Consider the following 22,289-nt stretch of genomic DNA (forward strand, 5'->3'; position numbering starts at 1 on the left):
TATGAAAGAAAGGCTTCCTGCCGAGTGTATGCTGCGTTGAGCGCACTGTATGCTCAAGCAGCTTTGAAGCAGCGCTCCGTTGTCCGCTTCCTCAAGACACGCAGCAGAAGTCCGGCTACACTGTAAAATATTCACACTTGATGCATTATCAAATATATTATTAGGAGAAATCTGAATTACTATGAATCATTTAATCGGAATCCATAACACAGTGTTGTAGTCAAGACCACCTAATCTGAGACCATTCCTCAAATTCATCTGAAAGATCCACATTTGCTGCTTGAGAAATGTCTTAATTTTAATCATTAAATACAATTAGAATAAATTCATTTTTGCACTGCAGTTACACAGAAGCTGCATCTGAACTGGTACAATCATCAGTGTTGGGGGTAATGCCTTACAAGTAACGCGAGTTATGTAATCAGATTACTTTTTTAAGTAACTAACGCATTACTTGTTAATTTAGAAGGAAATATCTTAGATACTTTTTCAAATAAGTAACTCCAGTTACTTTGTTTCCAACCGCTGACCGCTCTGGTGTTGAAAAATCGGGAGTAAGTGCAGAGCGTTGTGTGTGAACATGACTTTACTGTAGTTCTAGACCAAATATCAACATGTATTTATTCATCTCACCTGCACAAAAACACATTCAGTGTTCCTCAAAATGAATAAAAACAGTCAAATGCAAACTCAGAATATTATACAAACCTGCAATAATTAAATGTTTATGTATTTAATCCCACTTTATTAACCAGTGTCTTTGCTACTGACCTTCGATGATCCAATTCAACCATACTAAGCAAAAATGACACATTTGTGTTTGATAATGTTGAATTGTGTTGAACTTTCTTTTCCTGCGTCATATTCTTCATGCAATTAGTTTGAGCGGTGCCCTCTACTGTACAGACGTTCATTTACATTTCCTTCAGCCTGAGGCGTATTCATTTCACTTTTGGCATGAGATGGTAATTAAAAACAAACAAGCAAGCCCTGACCAGACTTAAAAAGTAACTCAAAAGTAGCGTAACGCAATATTGTAATGCATTAGTAGCTTTCCCCAACACTGACAATTACAAAATGCATAAGTAATTATGTTTTCAAAATGACATCTTTAATTAAAAACGTTTGTTTATTGAATATTTGTATAAATGTAATATCAACTTTGTGAAAACACCTTACTCGCTCTTGTGATATTGCTTAATTCTATCATATTTTAGGCTACAATATAAAAATACAGATCTACAAGTATGTATAAGTATGTTATGGAACCCCAATATCTTGAATTTTGTGGGTATTTGTATTAATTTTGGTGATATTTTTGACATAAATATTTAAATTCTGACCCGGCATAACAGTATAAATCAGTGGTTCTCAGCCTGGGGCCCGGGGGCCACTATGGGGCCTCAAGATAACTTAAAATGATTTCAAATAAGATTAAACAAGCATTAAAATAAGCTAAAACAAATGCAAAATATCTGGTTATTTTTTTTATAATGAATATACATCTTTCTAGTCATGCTAAACACTAAAATATTTTGGGGAAGTGGAGGGTGGCCTTCAAATATTGTTGTGGAAAATAAGGGGGCATTGAAGTCAAAAACATTTGAGATCCACTGGTATAAATCAAATTATTTATTTTTGCCATCTGTGGCTGAAACATAACATTGCATGTCACTTACAGCGGACTTGTTTAAATCGACTTTAGGTATCATGCACTTGTAAATGGTTATTTAGAGAAAAATTGGGCATCATACACTGAAGGACTAGCAGACTTTCAAGTCATTCTGAATACAACAAACTCATGCTGAAACGTGGGTTTGTTGCTAAGAGACTCATGATAAATGAAAACAATGTGTTTCAAGATCAGTTCAAAATATCAAACATGTTTGATATCAGATTCTGCACGACAGCAGTGTTTACTGTAACAACAACTCCAAGCAACTCCTAAGCACTCACACATACAATGACTATATACATATATATAATATACACACACACATATATATATATATATATATATATATATATATATATATATATATATATATATATATATATATACAGTTTAATTAAGTGCATCACTGTTTTACTGTTTGGAATTTTTAGTGTGAAAGCAAGTAATCACACTATTTATACTATAAAAAAAACAAAAACAGCATAGAGTAGTGCATAAAAACCCTGTGTGAACTGGGACACATATTCAGTGAAAGCAGCTGTGGCCAGAACTGCACTGTACAACAAAATAAAAAAAATAAATAAAAGGGTAGCACATTTTTTCTCTTTAAATTTTAAAGGTTGAAATCAACTTGACAGCAGAAAATGTGCATTTCTTTGACTGAAATAATGCTGATATACCAAATTACAACCATCATAAAAACACAAATGAGAAAGTCACAAAGTTTATCACAACTAGATTTAGCAAAAACTGAAGTAAGTACTAATACATAGGAGCACACTGTGCCATGCACACAAACACAAAACACCATCATGATAGCACACATGACAGTACAATAATCCAATAAATATTAATGCATCATAAGATGTGGCATAAAACCATAATGCACATAACTGATAAGAAAAGAAGAAAAACACCTTGTCATTTGAATGAAAAACCTTTAAATGTGAGCTGCCACAGAGTATTCTGGGAATGTTGACTGTAAATTATGTTTTTCACTTAGAAAAACTGTACATTTAACAGTATTTTACTGTAAAACTGCATGAAATGATTAGATCTATTCAATTAACAGGTTTTTAATACACTTTTACCATTAATATTACACTTATTTTTTTACAGTGACACACTAGATTAATGAAATAAACTTGGAATTTTAATATCTTAATTTTAAAACAAATAAAGAAATAAAATAAAACCAGCAACAACATGGCACTGGGAAGCCTGACTACACTAATATAATTATTACAAACACTTCCACTTGTAAACTCTATGTTCATATAAATATATGTTGTAGTTAATTGTTTAAAATCACTTGGAAAGGTTTATGGTGTTTAGGAAGTTGTCTGTAGTTACTGTATGTATTACTGTATATAGTCCAACACTGCTTGAAGGATCATGAGAAGGAAACATGCAGCAGCGAGGCGAGCTGTCACTTCAACATTATCATACTCGTATTTGTTTTATCATGTCAAATGCAAAGTTTCTCCATATGTTCCCAGCAGACCTGTGAAGGAATAAATATCAAATTGGCCCTGTCCCAGCAGATTCGCTTGCAGCTAATCATTAATTTCAGATGAAATGAAAGCCACCAGCAATGGCCTACTGGCCTTGTTTCAGTTCCCAGATGAGTGGAATGACACATGTAGTTTTCTGTCTGTTTAAGTCTGACTTACTTTCACTGTTTTTAAAGAGGTCAGGTATGTTGGAGCCAGAAGTGTGTCAGATGTGTAGCAGGGATAATCGGTTTCATTTCAGATTTTAGCAGCCACTCTGAGATTTTTAGGAGAAAAACTGGCATTTACAGACAAAATGGATAATACGGTTGTGTACAAACATAGCTATTATTACTTTGTAATAAGAAGTGGATCTTTCAAGTACATAAGATCCGATGTAACACACAGTCAGCCTCATTCATGAAGCACGAGCAGGACAAATGTCTCTGTTAAACCGCTCCGCAATGAATCTGAGAGCAGATTTATGAACATTTTACACAGAAATATGTTCTTCTCATGTTTTATGAATGAAGCCCGATGGATGCACTTAAAAATGTCTCTGCAACCTTATAGAAATTACACCTTTCGTTGATGTGATGTGTGTTAAAATCAATGTCAGACCGTTTCCCACCTTTTAACAACATCTATTAATGTGAAAAAAAGACCTGGCATGATTTGTCATAATTTCATCTATTAAATGGATAAAAGCTAAGGTGCAAAATCCTTTCTTGCTGCAGCCACCCACATTACGTTGACTACAGGGGGTCAAGGTTTGGCTGGCTAGCGCAGGCTGTAACTACACCATTATGTGTGCAGGAAAGCATCTTTCTCCATTCACAGCCATTCAAAAGGGGCCATGTATTTTGACAAAATACCAAACATTTTATTATATTTTAGTGGATGCTTCACCAGTTTTTTGGGCGAGCTCTTGCGTCAAATAGGCTTCTGTTATTTCAAAAGGTGTTTTCCTTGCTTCAAGGAGTTAATGTGATTAGTCACATGGTCTTTACGGCATAAAAAATTCTGGAAACGACTGGCAATGAAACAAAGCAACTTGAGCAACTGCTATTCAGATGAACGACTCGCTTTCACAAACCTCAGTGACTGACGCCATAAATCTGAAGCCATATTCACAACATTTTTTGTCTCGCCAGTTCAGAGTTCTCATATATAGTAGTAAAAGTTCTTAGGTAAGAGTTTAATCTTTATTCACAAGGCAGCTGAGAGCAACTTTTATTATAAGGAATGGGAGAACTCTTAAGCTAAGAGAAAGAGCAGGGTCGAGCTCATTGCTAAGCTATGCCTACAGTGATTGGCAGATAGAGGATGGGTCTCTGTCAGTCATTCAATCATAGAAATATTGGAGAACAAGGGATCATGTTGCCATATTCAAACAAATATTTTAAAATAAAAATGTTTCCATATTCAATCAAAGGGACTCGGATACACGTCATTGCTTACATTGCATAATTAGGTTACACTTTATTTCAATAGTCCACTTTAGACATTCTACTAACTATAAGTAACTTTGTAACTACATGTCAACTAATTCTCATTAATGTGCAACTACATGTCTACTAACTCTCAGTAGGGTAGGTTTAGGATGTCTAAAGTGGACTCTTGAAATAAAGTGTTACCCATGATTGCTCACAGGACCTGTGCAATAGGTTTAAATGGAACACGTTAAGCCATTGATCCGTTTTGCAGCTGATTTATTATTTACAGATTTTCTATATTTATTTTTTTTATGTGTAGAAGGACGTTTCCACCACTGAATTAACAAAAAAAGGTAATTGCAACTTTATCTCATAATTCAAATTTTTCTCGCAATTCTGACTTTTTTCTCAGATATAAATGGACAATTCTGACTTTTATTCTCATAGTTGAAAGTTTGTACCCCACAATTCTGTTTTCTTGCAATTCTGACTTTTTTCTTACAATTATGACTTATTTTCTCAGAGTTGCATATAAACTCACAATTGTGAGTTATAAACTCAGAATTACAAGATATAAATTTGCAATTGCAAGATATAAATTTATTCTCACATTTGCGAAAAAAAAAATCCAACAAATTCCAATTCTGAAAAAAATACTATTTTCTTATAATTTCGAGTTTATATCTCCTAATTCTGACTTTATAATTCAAAACTGCATGTTATAAAGTCAAAATTGTGAGATACAAATGTGCAATTCTGAGAAAAACAAAACAAATGCAAGCTAAAATGTTGCAATTTCCTTTTTTATTTTTTTATTCAGTGGTGGAAATCAGCTTTCATTCCTATGAGTATGCTTGGACAATTTAAATAAATAAATAATACACAATAAAACATGTAATACGACATACAAATAGCTGCATTTTGGGATACAGAGCTGCCTGAAGGGTACATATGAAAAGGCTCGCTCCCTCAATCAGAATTGAATGATTGAAGATCAGCAGAAACGCTCCTCGTCCACTTAAGGAGGTGGAATGGAAGTGGAGAAGTGCTTAGGGAAGTTCTGATTGTGCAAGCAGACATCGAGGAGCAGATAGCAACTACAAGCCATGCCTACCATAGCCATGTTTTGAAGGGAAGCACACACCTATAATTTCAAGCTATTCATAGCAATGAAGTATCACAAATCAGTGAGGAGAAAGAAAATCTAAATGTCACTTACCCACTTAGCACAACAATGAAGTCCATTACATTCCAGCCGTTTCTGAGATAGGAACCCTTATGAAAAACAAAACCGAGCGCCACCAGCTTGATACCAGCCTCAAAACAGAAGATCCCAATGAAATAAGGCTCGGTCTTCTCCTAATGGACCCAATGAGAAAGAAACAGATCAAATGATTAAACAACACAATCAATACAAAATATAAATAGAGAAATGCACATTCTAGTGTTGATTTCACAATGTTATCAGACTTTAATATGAATGACATTAGGTTTATATTCTTCACTGTCATAACCACGAACATGGTCTTCTTTTCAGTAAAAGATCAGTGGTTATGGTATGCATACTTTATAACAAATTGCATGCATCATTCTTCATAAACCAGATATATTTCTTTATATAAACTAAAAACACATGACTCCTTATTCATCAAACCAAACCAACTTTCTTCCACGTTTCTTGTCATAAAAACGATCTACTTCTAAGAGAATGGCACCATAATCCAAGTTTGAAGAAAATAATTTTACGTTAAGCATTTCCTCCCCCACAGAAAACTGTAAAGGAAATGCTTAATGCCACAAAATAAAGTGATCGCAAAACTCACTATACACCTTATTAATGTTGCAAACTATATACAAACATGCAGATGTGGGCAATATATATTCATGCAATATGCAAAATTACATGTTAAGCATTCTCCTCTCATAGAAAATCATTATAAAGAAAATGCTTTCAGATCAGTGTTGGCTGTAATTAAATTACTCATCCACTGAAAAAGTAACTGTTCATGTTAAGGTAATTTAATTACAGTTACTTATAAAGTACTTGCGTTACATACAGTAAATAATTTCAACACTTCTAAAATCAATATTGAATTTGAAACCTAAATTTACAGCCTAAAGATCAAATTAAATGCAGCGGCTTTAACCCTCCGTGCACCGGCTCGTTCACTTTCAGATTGTCCTGATTCACAGAGAAACCTTAAATACTCAGATCAGGGCCGAGGTACTGTGCCCCCACTTTCTATCCTCTCCCCTTCTTGCTGAATGTGATCGATTTCGAAAGCGAAAGTGAAACCAATAAAACGGCACACATAAGAAAGCACACACACACACACACACATAAGGTGATTTGTGTCCCCGCTAGAAATTAAAATGCCCCCCTGATGGAGGTGCCCTGGCGCCGGAACTGACTCAGATACATATAAGACTAAAATCAATAGAATCTAAAAAGCTTGAAGTGTCTACTTGACACTTAAATGAACGATTTCTAATCAAAAACTAATATTTCTGATTATGTAATCCCTATGAAAGTAAAGCGAGGTACAGTCTTTCCCGTATCTGAGCTCATTATATGCAGTCACCTGCGCACAAACGCCCTCACCTACAAAAATAAATAAATAAAAACAGATAAAAAAAATCAAGATTCATCTAATTTTCATAATTTTTGAAAGAAGACCTCACAAGAAGAGTATGATCTGACATGGCTTTATTCAGCAGAGAAGATCAGTTCTTGCCTACATTAGTTAACGTGTTATTTTGACATAAACCTGTCTGGATTTCACTAGTTGGGCTTTTCCTGAACATCTTGCCAAACTGAAATGTATCGTTTAAGCCTTTTTTCAGATATTTTGCAGAGTATTTCTATTTGTTAACCAAAGAAGGTTACATTTATTCATAAAACTGTTTTTAAGTATTACAGTTGTATTAAAGCTAAAAGGCTAAACTATTCTATGTTTGACTCAAATTGAAAGAATAAAGAGTTTAATTACTATTAAGGTTAATATGAAATTGTATTATGTAGCCTAATTAGCGATTTGAATAATTAAGTTACTTATTGAGTAACTAAGTTACTTTTCAGACAGAGTAATTAGTAAAGTAATTTAAATACAATATTGATGATGTAATTAGTAACTGTAATTAATTACTTTTTGAAAGTAACTTAACACTGATTCAGATAGTGATACTAAAACTCTGGCCACATCTGCTTGCCTGTATATACTACATATTTTTTTAATAAACTGTATACTTTTATATCACTGCCTTTGTACTTTAAGCCACATTAAGTGTTTCTGGCCACATCAGCTTGCCTGTATATAGTTTGTAGCATCAGTAAGATGATTGGCCTTTTATTATCACTGTTTTAGTGCATTAATGTGGGAATGGATTGCAAAGAATTTGTGAATTTGGTTTATAAATTGAGGGGGCGAATTGCAAAACCGTGGCCATGGAGTTGCAGGTCTCTCTTTTTTTTGTTCTCTCCTACAAGAGATTTCCCAGTGCTGTCGTTGACCACTATCATCTCAGAAACAGTATGCGTTTTATTTTGTACTCGCTGGATGCTGGGAATCCAATAATTTATGTTTTATGTTTGTAATGCTTACCAGCCTTTTGGACATAGGCGTCTTGTCCTCACCAGGAAGATGCTGTTCCAGGGATAAAACGATGCAGTTGGCTATGATGCTGGCCAGGATCATATACTCAAATGGAGTAATGGCAACAGGGGTCAAGGCAAATATTACATCAGTGGGGAACAAATGCATCAATGCATCTTCATCTCTGATGTGACAAAATGAGATTTACTGAATTTTTTAAAAATCACATATAAACATTGAAGACTCTCCTCTTCAAGACTGACACACTGTAGTGTACACTTCACTTAACACATACGGAAATCTTGTACACCTGCCTGCATTAATACTGCAAATACACTGTTTACATAAATGTTTATGTATCAGTGGAGTGCATACTACCCAGGCTGACTAGTGATCCAGTTGACCAGTCAAGTTCAGCTAATGTAAATGAGTCAGTGCTGCATTAATGGAGAAGTGGATGAAGTGTGCATATCTTCACTGACAGACTCACTATAGCCGTATTGTCTTGCTTTAGCTCCTGTTAGGACTGATTACCCTTGTAGCGGTTTACAAAGATTTTGGATCATGTCTGAACACTCTGAATGAACTGACAATGTCTGTAGACCCAGCAGTGCAGTTCACTTGTAAAACGATTCAGTGACCCATTCATAAGGACAGTCACTTTGTTTCTGAATGAATCAGCTGTTTAAATGAATTGATTGAATAAATGACTCAATGACTCACTCATTAAGACAGTGACTTGCAATGCAACTTTTAGTTTAATCGTAGAGTATCATTTTTTGTAATGCTTTTCTCAACTAACACAGTAATATGATCTTTAATGTTTTACTAAAACCATACTTGGACAAGACTAGTATTCTAAACAGCATTTGAGAAACAACTCTTATCATGTAGCGATTTGAATGGGACTCACATCTCTGTGGTGTGTTTATAGACGTGGGTGTTACAGAAGGACGGTGGTGGCGTCCATCACGAATTATCAATTATTTAATTTATTGGCTCCTACTTTATATGTGGGTGTTTTTAACTACTGTGTACTTACGGCCAAAAATATTTAAGGTACACTGTATCTGTTGTATGATGTTGAATTGCACTTTTGCTGTTATTGAGGGGTGACAGAGGTAAGTTTAGAGACAGGTTTAGTATGACGACAGGGTAACTACATAAATTATTTAGAGATATAATCACAGAAAGGTGTTTTTAAATTTAAGTACAATGTAAAACAAGTATGTACACAATAAGTGCAATGTATCAAATAATTAATTGAAATGTAAGTACATAATAATTAAAGACACTTGTATATGAGGTGTGTCCATTTATTGTTTTAATTTTAAGTGATAATAAAATAATCTATAATCTATAATAATTTATAATAGTAATGTAATTGTTTTGAGAAATTTTGGAGTATCTCACCTGACGCCAATATTAAAATGGACAGTCTTTTTAGTTTCCTTGACTTGGCTTATTTAATATTTTCATGAGATACGTCCATTTGTTTTGTTCTGGCACTTTACAAAGTCATGTAAGAAAAACTAAACAAAACAAAAAACAGACTACATCTGTTACACATGCATTTGAGTCCATATAACTGAGTCCACAGTTATAAAACTCATGTGTTGAGATGACAATTTATTCACAGTGGAGGACGTCGTTTTGTAATCTTATACAAACCCAGAAATGTGCTTCTCACAAGGTCAGTCACAAGTTCAAAATTTATTTAAATATCCTATTTAATAATTATAAGATTGACGTGCTATGGTTTGACGTGCTAAGCATATGTATGCTTTCCAAACGATGGATGTAAGTTTAAAAATGTGTAAATTATCAGATATAGTTCAGCAATCTCAAGTAAACCTTTGACCCAGCTGGTCAACTAGAAAAATGATTAGTTGTGCAAACCTAAATTACATAAATTTATATAATACATATTTTAAAAGTTTATTGCAAAACTATATTTTTCTTTTTCCTCCCATTTTAATGAAGCTGTGACCTAATATTATTCTTCTAAACAGTTTGCAGCAAAGTCTATTTTTGAAATGCATGCACATTACTACTACAAAGTGCAACAGCTATCAAATGCATGCAAACGCAGAGATGTAGATTCAGATGCAATTAAATTACCAGACAACTTTGTTTTCTGTCAAAAAAACAACAACTGGTAATTCTGCCACACATTTGGGGGGGGGACAACATTCCGGATGCAGATGGTGATAAAATCACCAACCAGCCCATGGGCATGACGGCATAAGAATATTCAATTATTATTTCATTTTTTTTACCATTTAATGAGAATCACTGCTGATCAGATTTTGTCATTTGAACAAATGTTGCACTTACAGTAAGCAGTCTGCACTGGCTGTGTTATAGACATGAATGATACCTCAACTCATGCAGCTTGTAGAGTAAAGCCGTGCTATTACTTTTCTACGCAACCAGAAGGCCAATTTCACCATTCTTGTCAGATAAGAAGATGGTGGCAAGAGAGGTAAAATACTCGGAAGCTATAATACAGCCACAAAAAATGGCATTATAAAATAATAAGCATAGTAATGTCAGTTCAGTCAGGGATGCACTAACCTAGAATGTTCAGCTTTTTTATTTTTGGCATCTCTCTAGCAGCGAGGATTGCTATGGCAACCTGCTTTCTACACTTAACCTCCTCCAGGGAGGGTTGACTGTGAGTTTGCTCACCTGAGAAACATCCAAACATTATCTCAAGTGCTGCTGGTAATGTGCTTTCAGGCTGAAGTATGAAAAACAAGTGCATTCCTCATAATGACCTGAAATCTGCTGACTGGATCGGTAGCTGAATTTAATTCATTAAAGTTGAAGGAATGTCAGGAAACATGAAATGTATTCAGTTGTGACATTGGCCAACAATTCAACAAGTGTTTAAAAGAATAAGTAACGGAAGACAGACACAGAGAGGATGGGCTTATACATGTACAAGCAATGGGAACTAAATTAGTGTGACAACTACTATTAGTTTAGCAGTAGAAAAATAGTAGTCATCAAGTCTTATAAATGTTAGAATTTCCTCATATCCATATGTCTGTTTCTTATCGGGGTAACTGCCTGTTATTTGAGAGTTGTAGCCTATTTATTCACTTTGAACCTAAAACTGGTATATATATATAAAAAAAACATGTAGTAAGTAGGCTACATAACATGCTGCACAAGCTGTAATACACTATATAACAGCATAGAATTGAGTGTAATACTAGTACAGTGTCTTGGGTTCTGTCCTACCAATGCATAACTGACGTTTTTTCAGTCTGTGTTCAAAATATAAATGAAATCTTTAGCTGTGTAATTGTCCAAAACAGTTTGCTAGGAAAATACATTTGTGGTTTATTTTCCCCAAACACAATCTCAGAAGCTTTGTTACAATCATTATGAAATGCTCACTAATGCCCAGAGCTATTTTTTATTTTTTATCATTCAGAACTTGTTCTTTTTAGAAGACTTAACTGAGTTGACATTATGTTTTATTTAAATACCAACTTCATCTCAGATGTTTTTCAAAAGCCGTAAAAATTAATGCAGGTAGCTTTAACAGTTTTGTAGGATCACGTGATTATTAAACTGTACTTAAGCTCACTCTGTCGTCTTCTGAAAAACACACTACCATCAACTATGAACCCAGCAAACTCTCTTCTCCTCTTAGTGAAGGACAGAGACGCATAGAGGCATATGCACCATAATGGACATTTACTAATCTACCACTCCAAAAACATACCTATACATACAATTCACTGCAGTTTCCATCTGAAATGAAGACTACTGGCAGTAAATCACCAACAACTTTAATTCCTGTTCACACAAATTATGGTTACAGGGTAAGATTATCCATGAATAAAGATTTATTTTTGCATGATACTTCGCAAGATACTGTTCCGACCTCAAAATACTTCCACCATAGTAACCATCTCTATTTGTATGCTTTTTTCTGATGTTGTATACTTGCTCGGTAGCGCACCTGGTACAGCATTGCACTTATGATGTGAAGCGCTCAGGTCCATGAAACACAAGCCCTGATAAAAGAGCTCAAAGACATGGAGAAATGCATTTTAATCTCACAATTGCTTTTGTTCATACTGTCGTTTAGGTTTAGTATATGTGTATTATTTTTAGATGCAATAGAGCACTAACTTTTTAGCGTCACTCACCGGACATTTCATTTCCAAACTGCTGCAATACAGACAATCAACATTGCCAGATTTATGTCCATCTGTTTTGGATAAATTAATCATGCTTTTAGTGCCACTCACTGAACATTTCATTTTGAAAGTGTCGCAAAATATCCAAAAAGCAACGTAATATCATTAGCAGATTATGCTATTGGTAGATTTTAAGGAGACTGCTCTCAAAAATATTTGTCTAAATGAGCCAGTCTAATTACAGGCACAGTCATGGTGAATGGTGTTCACAATTTTCCCTCAGTTTGGCCCAAGAATGTCAGCTTTCTCACTTCCATCTGCTGTCACGTTCACAGCCATGAGTCCACGCTCATGCCTACCATGGACCCTGAATCAGCACCCATATATGCTACAGATGAGGTCATGTCCATCTCAAACCAAACTTGTGTACTATCAGCACCCAAGCTGTTCACATCTACAGACCAGGAACTCAAACTCCCTGCCTCAAACCAGAAGATTTGCTTTTCTGCAGAGTTCGCAGTTATGCCACGTTATGCGTTCCTTGTCGTAAGCCATATTTATTAAGATGTTTTGGTCAATTGGATTACAACCAGACCAGGGAGACACATTACCATTTACAACTGCTGTTTTAATCAGTCTTTTTTGTGCACTTTTGACCACTTTTCTGATTTCTTTGAGGGGAGGGTCTATGGACGGCTTTCGTTTCTTCTCTGATGGCCGCAAAACTACGTTGAACGCTGTTAGAATCAGGACTGGTAAGAGAACATTGTACTTTTTACATTTTTGGCCATCAAACCAACCTTTTAAATCCCACCTGGCCAGTGTGCTTCAACAACATGTCCTAATGTTTACACTCAGACATGGTTAAAAGTGGACAAGCTCAAAACATTTCAGACCCCATTTCCACCTTTACTGTATTTAGCATTTTCCTCTTGAGACTGGATTGACTAAAACACATCTTAAAGAGCTCCTATTATGCTTTTTCAGCTTTAATTAGTGTGTAATGTTGCTGTTTGGGTATGAAAAGATCTGCTCAAAGTTCACTCTAAAAGGAGCTATTCAATAAATGCAACAAAAGGCTTTTTCAAACTACAGCACGCTTCTTCCAGATTTTGTAACATCAAAGAGTATCTCATTTAAATAATTCCCACGCACAGTATACAGTGAAAAGGGGGCTGCTTTATAGCATGTTGTTGCTATGTCGCGGTTATGATAAGGACGTGACATTTCTGCAACGTGCCAATCACAACGCACTGGGCCAGCTAACCAATCAAGTAATCAAGGAAGTAAACAGCGAGTTCGAGACAGTATGGGAAGAGAGGTGCTGCAATAATGTAAAATATGTGACAAATAATGTGCTTTTGATACAATCAAGCATGAAAACCTATTCTAGTACACCCAAAAAATATATCAAGATTGCATAATTGGCTAGATGCACAAGATGGCGAGTGTGAGCATGCTTACTTTCGGTCTTTGCAACATTTGCATTTAACTGTAAGGGGAAACTTTCATATGAAACTTGGCTACATAGATACAATTAATGTGTTTCAAATTAAATAGGAGATAGTGGTATATCAACGAGAAGAGAAAACATCCTCCTTACATTATTGCATACCTCAGCAAGATGCAATGCAGAGATTCCTTCATTCTTTCTTCTGTTGTGGTTCATTGTCAGTGGTTAGTCAAACTCCAAGGGGATCTCTTCATTCAAACACTAGCCATTCAAATCTGCAATACTATACATTTTCAAAGAGTTGGTTTTGCTATCTATACGATCAGAGATTTCAACCTGCATTTTGAACTCATTTGGACTCAATGTATGTTTTTACTTTATTTGGTAACCTTATTTATAACTGTATCTGTACCATTTAACACAATTTAATTATTGTTGGTTTTAATTTATTAAAAGATTGGTGTTTGTATGTCCCTGTGTGTTTTTATTCATATTTATGTTTTGTGAGTTTAAGTGCATCTGTTGCATATGAGCTCTCTGAGGTTGGTTATGTCCCTGGGTTACATGTCACGACTCTTGTCTCAGGTCAAAGTGAGGGCAACCCTGCAGTCTGCGATAGACCGTGTTCATGTCACTAGTGCTATAGCTCCTGCCTCCAATGCCTGCCACATCCACCCATTCTCATGTCCACCCTTGCTTCTTTATCTGCCACACCAAGCCTTGCTCCCAACTGCATCTCTCCTGCCCATGCACTCTTGGCAGTTTGTTTCGAACAATGGCTTGTCACAGGCACCGCCGGTTCTGCGTGTCAAATCATGTCACTGTAATTGATACCCCAACCCATTTGCTTGTGTTTGCAATCACAGAGTCAGTTTCTACAGCCAGTGTGGATCACGATCCAGCACCACCACAATACAATCCAAGTCCACCACAGTCTTGAATCCCAGAAGTCAGAAACATCCGGTCCAGGTCCACTTTAGCATCATGCCCAATTGCAACAAACCCAGATCACAGCTGTCATCATCCACCAGCCTTAAGCCATCATTGAGATTTAGTTTTTTTTTTTTAATTTAGGTTGTTATGCACTGGTGGTGGTTGAGGAGAGACCCCCCCCCCCCCCCCCCCCCCCCCCACATGATTGTAAAGCACTTTGGGTGTATAGCAATACACAATAAAGCGCTATATAAATGCATCATTCATTCATTCATTCATTCATTCATTCATGCAATGTTTTAGCCATAAGAAATCCACCCCTACACTTTCAAAATGGTACTAACATGTACCATTAAAGTACTAATACACTTATTTTAGGTACTAATATGTATGCTTAATGCACTAGCGCACTCTTTAGGGGTAAATAAGGTCCACACGTGTACCACCCCAGTGACAGCTTTTGCACCTTTTTTTCAGAAAGATTAGGGAAGAACTGTTTAGTTGATTTATGCTGTCATGCTCGTGTTCTTGTCTTTAGTTGTAATATTTGTTATGTCTTTATTTTAAAGTTCTGTTCTTTGGTATTGAACTGTATTCAGGTGTGTCATTGGTTAACTAGCCTCAACTACTCCTTAGATCTTGTGGATTAATCTAGTCTTGTTATTGGACATGAATTCATCCAATCCATGACAAAGAACTACATACACGCATATAGGGTCTGCATTTCTTTCTGTGCTGGATGAATTAATGTTCATTCTTGAATATCAATTCATCCAGCGCACAAAGAAATACAGATTATTTGGTATTGGAAGAACGAGAAATGTTTGCATTTGTCTTGAACTGTCTGTCTTTTAAATGCACGGCAAATATGACAGAGGAGACACAGAGGATTATTTTCTCTTTTTTAGAATAATAATCCGAGAAGCTAAATATCTCCACATGCTTTCAATTCATCTCATTGTGTTAATTTAATTTTGAATAGATTAACCTTGATCTGGTCACTTAATTGGTGTCGTGGCAAGCAATTAAATAGTTTTAATATAGTATTAATGTAGTAACTGTGTCTTTGTAGAGGTTCCCCAAGTCATTTTAGCATTTCTTACAATGGCTAAGAGCTGAATGCCATAAGAGTCTAGAAAGTCTAGATAAGCCTAGAAAATCGAGTGTGTCTTTTAATACAGAACTAGTTGCCAACAGATGATTTCTGTAACTTTTTTCTTTCTGGCTTTTACTAAATGTGTCCGAAATGTTTCCACAAATCTACTGACAGCAAAAAGGCAGGTCATTTCAATCAAAAGACAAAATAGGTTCAACAACCAATCATCAAACAAGTAAACAAATCGGTGATAATTGCATGCAATTTGTAATTGTATTATTCGCAAAAGGCTTATGAAAGGATATGGCCACTCTATAATCCTCTTTGCATATTTTCTTATGATATTATTCTCAGCGAAGATAAAGAGAGACCTGTTGACGGTGAGGCAGTTGTGTTTGGCTGGGATGGGGTTGTAGAGAGCCATGGTCCGAGCCCGTTTTATCTCCCCGGCGGACTCGCTCTCCCCCTTCCCCTCAGCGCTCACCTCCTTAGTCATGTCTTCAGACTGAGCCATGTCTCAAGATCAGGAATAATCAATCCCAGCTTTCATAGACGATCCCAGCTTTACTCCATTCTTATAACAGCAAACCAGCTTGAAGAATCTCACACGAGGTCTGCTCAGTCCTGCCTGTTGCGCTCCGTAAATAAACTTTTTGTGATTTAAAAAAACGAAGGAAAACAAATGTTTTAAAAAACACAGTCCTGTTTATCAGAAGGCTGCATGTCTTTTTCGAAGCCTTGTATCCTTTTCTTGGAAATGTTCTGCCATGTTTCTCTTGACAAAGATCCTTTTAAAATGTCCAAAAATGACACTTCTAAATCTTAGGCTATGAAATGTGAAATTCAGGCAAAACCCAGCCCATGTTTCTCTGCGCGCAGATGAGCGGTGTAATGGAGTGCGGTTTGTAATACCTGTTACACTGGGACTGTGCTCTATAACAGTGAATGTGGTCTTTTACCATCACATATTGCCTCATCTCTCGCACTCACCCGCCCCCATCTCTCTCTCTCGCACTCTCTCTTGCTCTTTCTCTCTCTCTCTCTGCCCCAATGCTCCCCCTCCCACACACACACACACACACACACACACACACTCATACACACGCTATGGGAAATCAGGACATAGGAAAACTGGTTACCATGGAAATGTATTTTACATTTTATAATGTGACTGTGAGAGTGGCTTATCATGTAGTTTGTCAGATGATGAACTGAAACAGATTTGTAGCACAGTTAAGGAGTCTGTACTCAGTGCAAACCTCAACAATGAATATATTTGTCTCTCTCATTTGTTCATCAGCGAGTTAATAAAAAACTAAATTATCAAATGGATAAAATCAGAAACACCTTGTAATCTTTATAAAAGGTACAGTCCCTTAAAGTTGAAATGTTGCTCTCACACCAGCATCTAATAAATGCCTAATTTGATTCACATGCATAAATAAATATTGCTCATCTTACCCTGGAACAGCTGTAAGTGTCACAGTAGCTTGGCAATGCCTTCATTGTGATCACATGGTTGAACCAGGCTACAGAAATGTAGGTTAAATTCAGGCATTTGGCAATATTAGTATTTGCACAGCTTGTACTTTTCCAGTGTCTTACATACTCAAACTGTGACAGCCGTCCTGGAAAGTCTAAGCTTGAATTTGTCTAAATGCCTCTCTCCCATTTTAGCACTGATTATTCTGACAACATTTCTGTTCAGTGCTGGGTATGATTACATGTAATCTGGATTACTTAATCATATTCCAAAAATGTAGTATTTGTAATTAGATTATATTACATTTTAAAATGCTCTTTTTTATGGATTCCAAATTATTCACACAATGGCAGTAAATTATTCATTATTTATTGATTCTCCCTAATTCTTGTTCAGCTTTGAATGTTCACAATATAGACAGAATACGTGAATGTCATGTAAAGGTATTTGCTATCCATGCTTTAATATTTAGACAAATAATTATTAAAGTTACTAAACACTGCTGATATATAACTGAAGCAAATATTAAAACCTAGAAGACTTTGACCATGCCTTTGCTGTTTATTAATGTTTATTAATGTTTATTAATGTTTGTTCATCAATCGATCAGTTTTTTGTCAGTCGATCTCCTTTGACCTAAAATATTTACTTGAATATAATATTTCAACCAAAATTGCATGCATACGGTTTCTCTGATATTGGTTAATGGTCACATGCATGCAAACAAATAAAATATTTCAGATGTGATTTAATTTATTCATTTTAGTTTTTACATTTTTATGCTTTTATTCATTATTAGAGTTTCATCAACTCATAAAACTCTTTTTATATTTACCCTAGTTTGGAAAACCCTGAGGTGATATAATGTCTAATTGAATTCCATGATGTTGATAACAAAGAACAGAATATATTTGATTTATCTCTCTTTAAAAACAATAATCCCATTTAAATCTATCAACAAGTTAGGTCAAAACTAATCCAAAAGTAGTCAGAGCACATGACCTAAAATGAGCAATCTAGATTACATTTCTGATTACAATTTGTATAAACACATGTAATCAGTAACAGTCTACAATTTGTACGTTTTATTGCATTAGTGACGGCCTGCAGACTAAGCTTTCATTTCAGTACTACTGAACTATATTTAAACCATGAACAAAATACCTGCTACTTATTTATATGTCTGTTTAATCACCAGCATGTATTACTTTAGGTGTTTTTCTCCTGAGAGTCTCTCATTGTGGTATCACAAATGTCTTCTCAATACAAAATGAACTGCTTTCTTGGCCAGCTTCCCAAAAATATACATTTGGCTGCATAAACTGCTTTATATCTGCAGCATTTACACTTACAGGCAGATTTCTCAGTGTTTAAAACAGTAAAACAACCATAATCAGACTGTGAACTTTAATAACAGGTCTAAAGCTAGGGGTTTTAGTTTTAGTTTAGGTGAGAAATGGTGAAAGAGCTGGAAGTGAGTCCAACTGACTCCTGGTGGGTTGAAGAGCTCTTCCTCGCATTGCTCTCGATCATATTCAGTTTGCTCAAACATCATGTGGGCCTATGGTTTATAAGAGTAAGTTTCCTCTGAGTCATCACCGAAGACTTTCAAAAGATTTTAAAGACTGACCTTGCTTTGGCAAGGAGTCCCTGAACATGTATCTCCTACACCACGTTTTCCAGAAGCTGTGTCACGCGTAGGCTATCCAATTATTTTCCATCGTTCCTATAGACACGAACAGAAGAGAAAAGCTAAACTGTGATGAAAAGGGCCCATAGTATGGCTATGCTCACAAATACAGATTCAATTCACAATTAAATGTTTGCCCGACACATTTTGGAGAGTGTTGCAACACAAGATGAGTTGGATATTTCTATCATATGTGACCCTGCAGCACAAAAGCAGTCTTAAGTCGCTGGGGTATATTTGTAGCAATAGTGAAAAATACATTGTATGGGTCAGAATTATTGATTTTCCTTTTATTCCAAAAATCAGTAGGATATTAAGTAAATATCATGTTCCATGAAGATATTTTGTAAATTTCCTACCATAAATATATTAAAACTTCATTTTTGATTAGTAATATGCATTGCTAAGAACTTCATTTGAACAACTTTAAAGGAGATTTTCTCAATATTTAGATTTTTTTGCACCCTCAGATTCCAGATTTTCAAATAGTTGCATCTCAGCCAAATATTGTCCTATCATAACAAACCATACATCAATGGAAAGCTCATTTATTCAGATGATGTATAAATCTTGAAAAATTGACACTTATGACTGGCTTTGTGGTCCAGGGTCACATACATGTCTATCATCCTTTTGTGAAGCTGTATGTTTATGTAAAAAATATAAGTGCTTTACAGGTTATGAGTGATCAGGTTAATGCATTATCTTGACCGAACTGGTCTCATCTGAATCAGCAGATTCTCAAAATGACTGTATTGTGACGCAAGTGTGAAAGTGACTAACATGCACGCACACACACACACGCGCGCACACACACATTGTCTTTTTTTTATTTGTTTGATATAATGTATTAGATGAATACCACCGAGCAAGAAAAATACAGTCAGCAACATACTTTAATGCCCAAAGTGTTAAGACACTAATGTAGTCACAACACTGAATTAAAGCCTACTAATTCGTATAATAATATTCATCATTTGCATACATTTCAGGTTAACTTACAAAAATTGTATTGATAATTATTCTGTTGCCATAGAAACACAGTTCAGTATCATACATTAGCTTCATCTGTTAGTTCATAAGACATCTTCTTTGATGTGCAACATGATCTTACAGTACATCACCGCTTACAATACTGTTCGCTTTTATCACAGGGGAACATACAGCATCAGAGGAAACACAGGAAACAATAATATTAATATAGAAAATCATCATGATGAATAATAATATCAAATATCAGATATCAGCTGCAGCACTAAAAAAATCATAGAAAGCACAGGCTCAGTTTAACAGCTTTAGTATTTAAGCGACAATAGTTTGGAAATACTGATACTTTAATGCACTTCAATAGAATTCTGTAATTCATTAATTGATTCACTCTCAGCAATGTATCATGTTACTATGAAGGAATTTTCTGTATTAATTTGGTAAAAGGCGTTTAGCCATATTTTGAATTATGCATTACATTGTGTTTTAGGGTTGAAGGAAATAACTTAATGGAAAATGTGCTAGTAATTTATTTATTGTCAGGACATTATGACTTTTTTCTAGAGATTAGTTTTTTTCTTAGAGTGATGTTTTATTGTAGGAGCTGTTATATTATACAAACTCCTAGTGCTCACAAGAAACTGAAAATAAGATTTATCCACAGTCAAAAGACACTTTTGCTTCACAAATCGCCCCAGTATTCACAATTTACCCCTCATCTTTGTCATTTTTTGGATAAATATTTTGGATTAAGTAACAGAACTGTTGCAGTAAAAGTATTCTGCATCTTCCTCCTTTTATATTTTCAATGACCTGATGGCCTTTGACCCCAATAGCATCAAGTACCACATTTTCCAATTTTGAACTGAAAACTATTGATTTGATTGTGAATTTTCATCACAGGGGAACATACCACACCAAATATTAATATTAACATGTTACTGCAGTGCACATTGACAAACTATTCAGGAGAGTGTTGCGGTGGGTTTTGTTGCTATTTTTGGAGATAATCATCAGGCTTTAGCCCCATTGTATTCTGAGTTAAGCTCTCTTTTACAGCATCTCTAGCATGCTGTCATTTACCACACACAATTATTTTGACTCATCCCTCAGTTCATAAAAACATATTAGCACTTTTTTAATAAGAGAAAATCTTCATCCACAGGAATTATATCATTAAACCTGTTACTCCACAAAGTCACACATCAGCTTTACAGATTAAATAATACACATTTGTACTTGTTTCTTCTTTTTAATACTCCAGTAGACTTGCTTTAGTTTGGTCTTTCAGAGGTTTCCTCACTGATAGTTAGCGGCGGACGGCTGTATGAGAGCGACAGGTACAGTACACACCGATGACCCACTGATCCAGTTTCACATGCATGTGCTGGGCTATTAATAGAGACATTCAAGCTGTAACGTGTACATCAAAATATTACTAATACTAATACACGATATACTAATGTCTAGTATAATTACAAAACAAAGCTGGACAATTAGTGTGTTGCTAAACAACAGTGCAATCCACTGAACACACTGTACTTCAGTCCCTATATAGCCTATATTTGTGAAACTATATATATATAATATTTGTTCCCCTGCTGTGGAAGTCGATGATTACCATCCATTGTTTGGTTACCATCATTCTTCAAAATGTGATCAAAACTGTTTTGTAATTTTCCATGTAATTTTTATTCTGTCTTCCATAAAACTAGCTGAAAACTAAACTAACTAGAGAGAAAAACATGTGATTGTCAGCAGTTCCCACTACTACTGATGGACCGAAGATACTTTTTCATTGCATGCATGAGAAAAAAAATTGATAAGGACAAACGGTCCAAAAACTCTGATCCAAAAAGACAGATGGGATAAACATAAATCAAACCGCAGTCTGGTATCAAACCTAGGCATTTAAGACAGATTCTTACTTAACTAACAGATTTAACCAAGTATGACCAGTATTGTTTACCATGGGAACTGATTATTAACTAATAACTGAATGAACTGAAGCAATGAGGACATCTGTTGGTAGCAGGGAAAACTGACTTGTGATTAATACTAATTGATTTTGGTTTTATTACAATTTGCTCTGTTAGCAGTAAAAGAATAGAGTGCACAGGTGAATTTCAGTGAATCTGACAGAGCTTTGTGTTGCAGTGTTTTAAAGCTCATCCTGAAATAGAGGGCAGAAGATTTGTCTGCACCTTCATTAACTTGTTTACATGACTTTGATAAATATTTGAACAGAAATAGTAACCTAATAACACCTGAAAAATGTTGTTTTATGAGC

The 22,289-nt window shown here is 35.3% G+C and overlaps 1 protein-coding gene across 1 annotated transcript in view; it reads right to left on the reverse strand.

Moving 5' to 3' along the window:
- LOC306845633 (voltage-dependent R-type calcium channel subunit alpha-1E-like) overlaps window positions 1-16,353 on the reverse strand; it is a gene marked incomplete at both ends in the record, with an annotated part of 89,187 nt that extends 72,834 nt beyond the window's left edge. The window contains 3 exons of the mRNA XM_079378537.1: window positions 5,824-5,963; window positions 8,207-8,312; window positions 16,145-16,353. Coding sequence (XP_079234663.1) covers window positions 5,824-5,963; window positions 8,207-8,312; window positions 16,145-16,353 — 455 coding nt within the window. The remainder of the gene's footprint in view (window positions 1-5,823; window positions 5,964-8,206; window positions 8,313-16,144) is intronic.
- Between the last annotated feature and the right edge of the window lie 5,936 nt (window positions 16,354-22,289).

The sequence above is a fragment of the Barbus barbus genome, assembly GCF_936440315.1.
Source record: "Barbus barbus genome assembly, chromosome: 26".
Classification (NCBI taxonomy): Eukaryota; Metazoa; Chordata; class Actinopteri; order Cypriniformes; family Cyprinidae; genus Barbus; species Barbus barbus.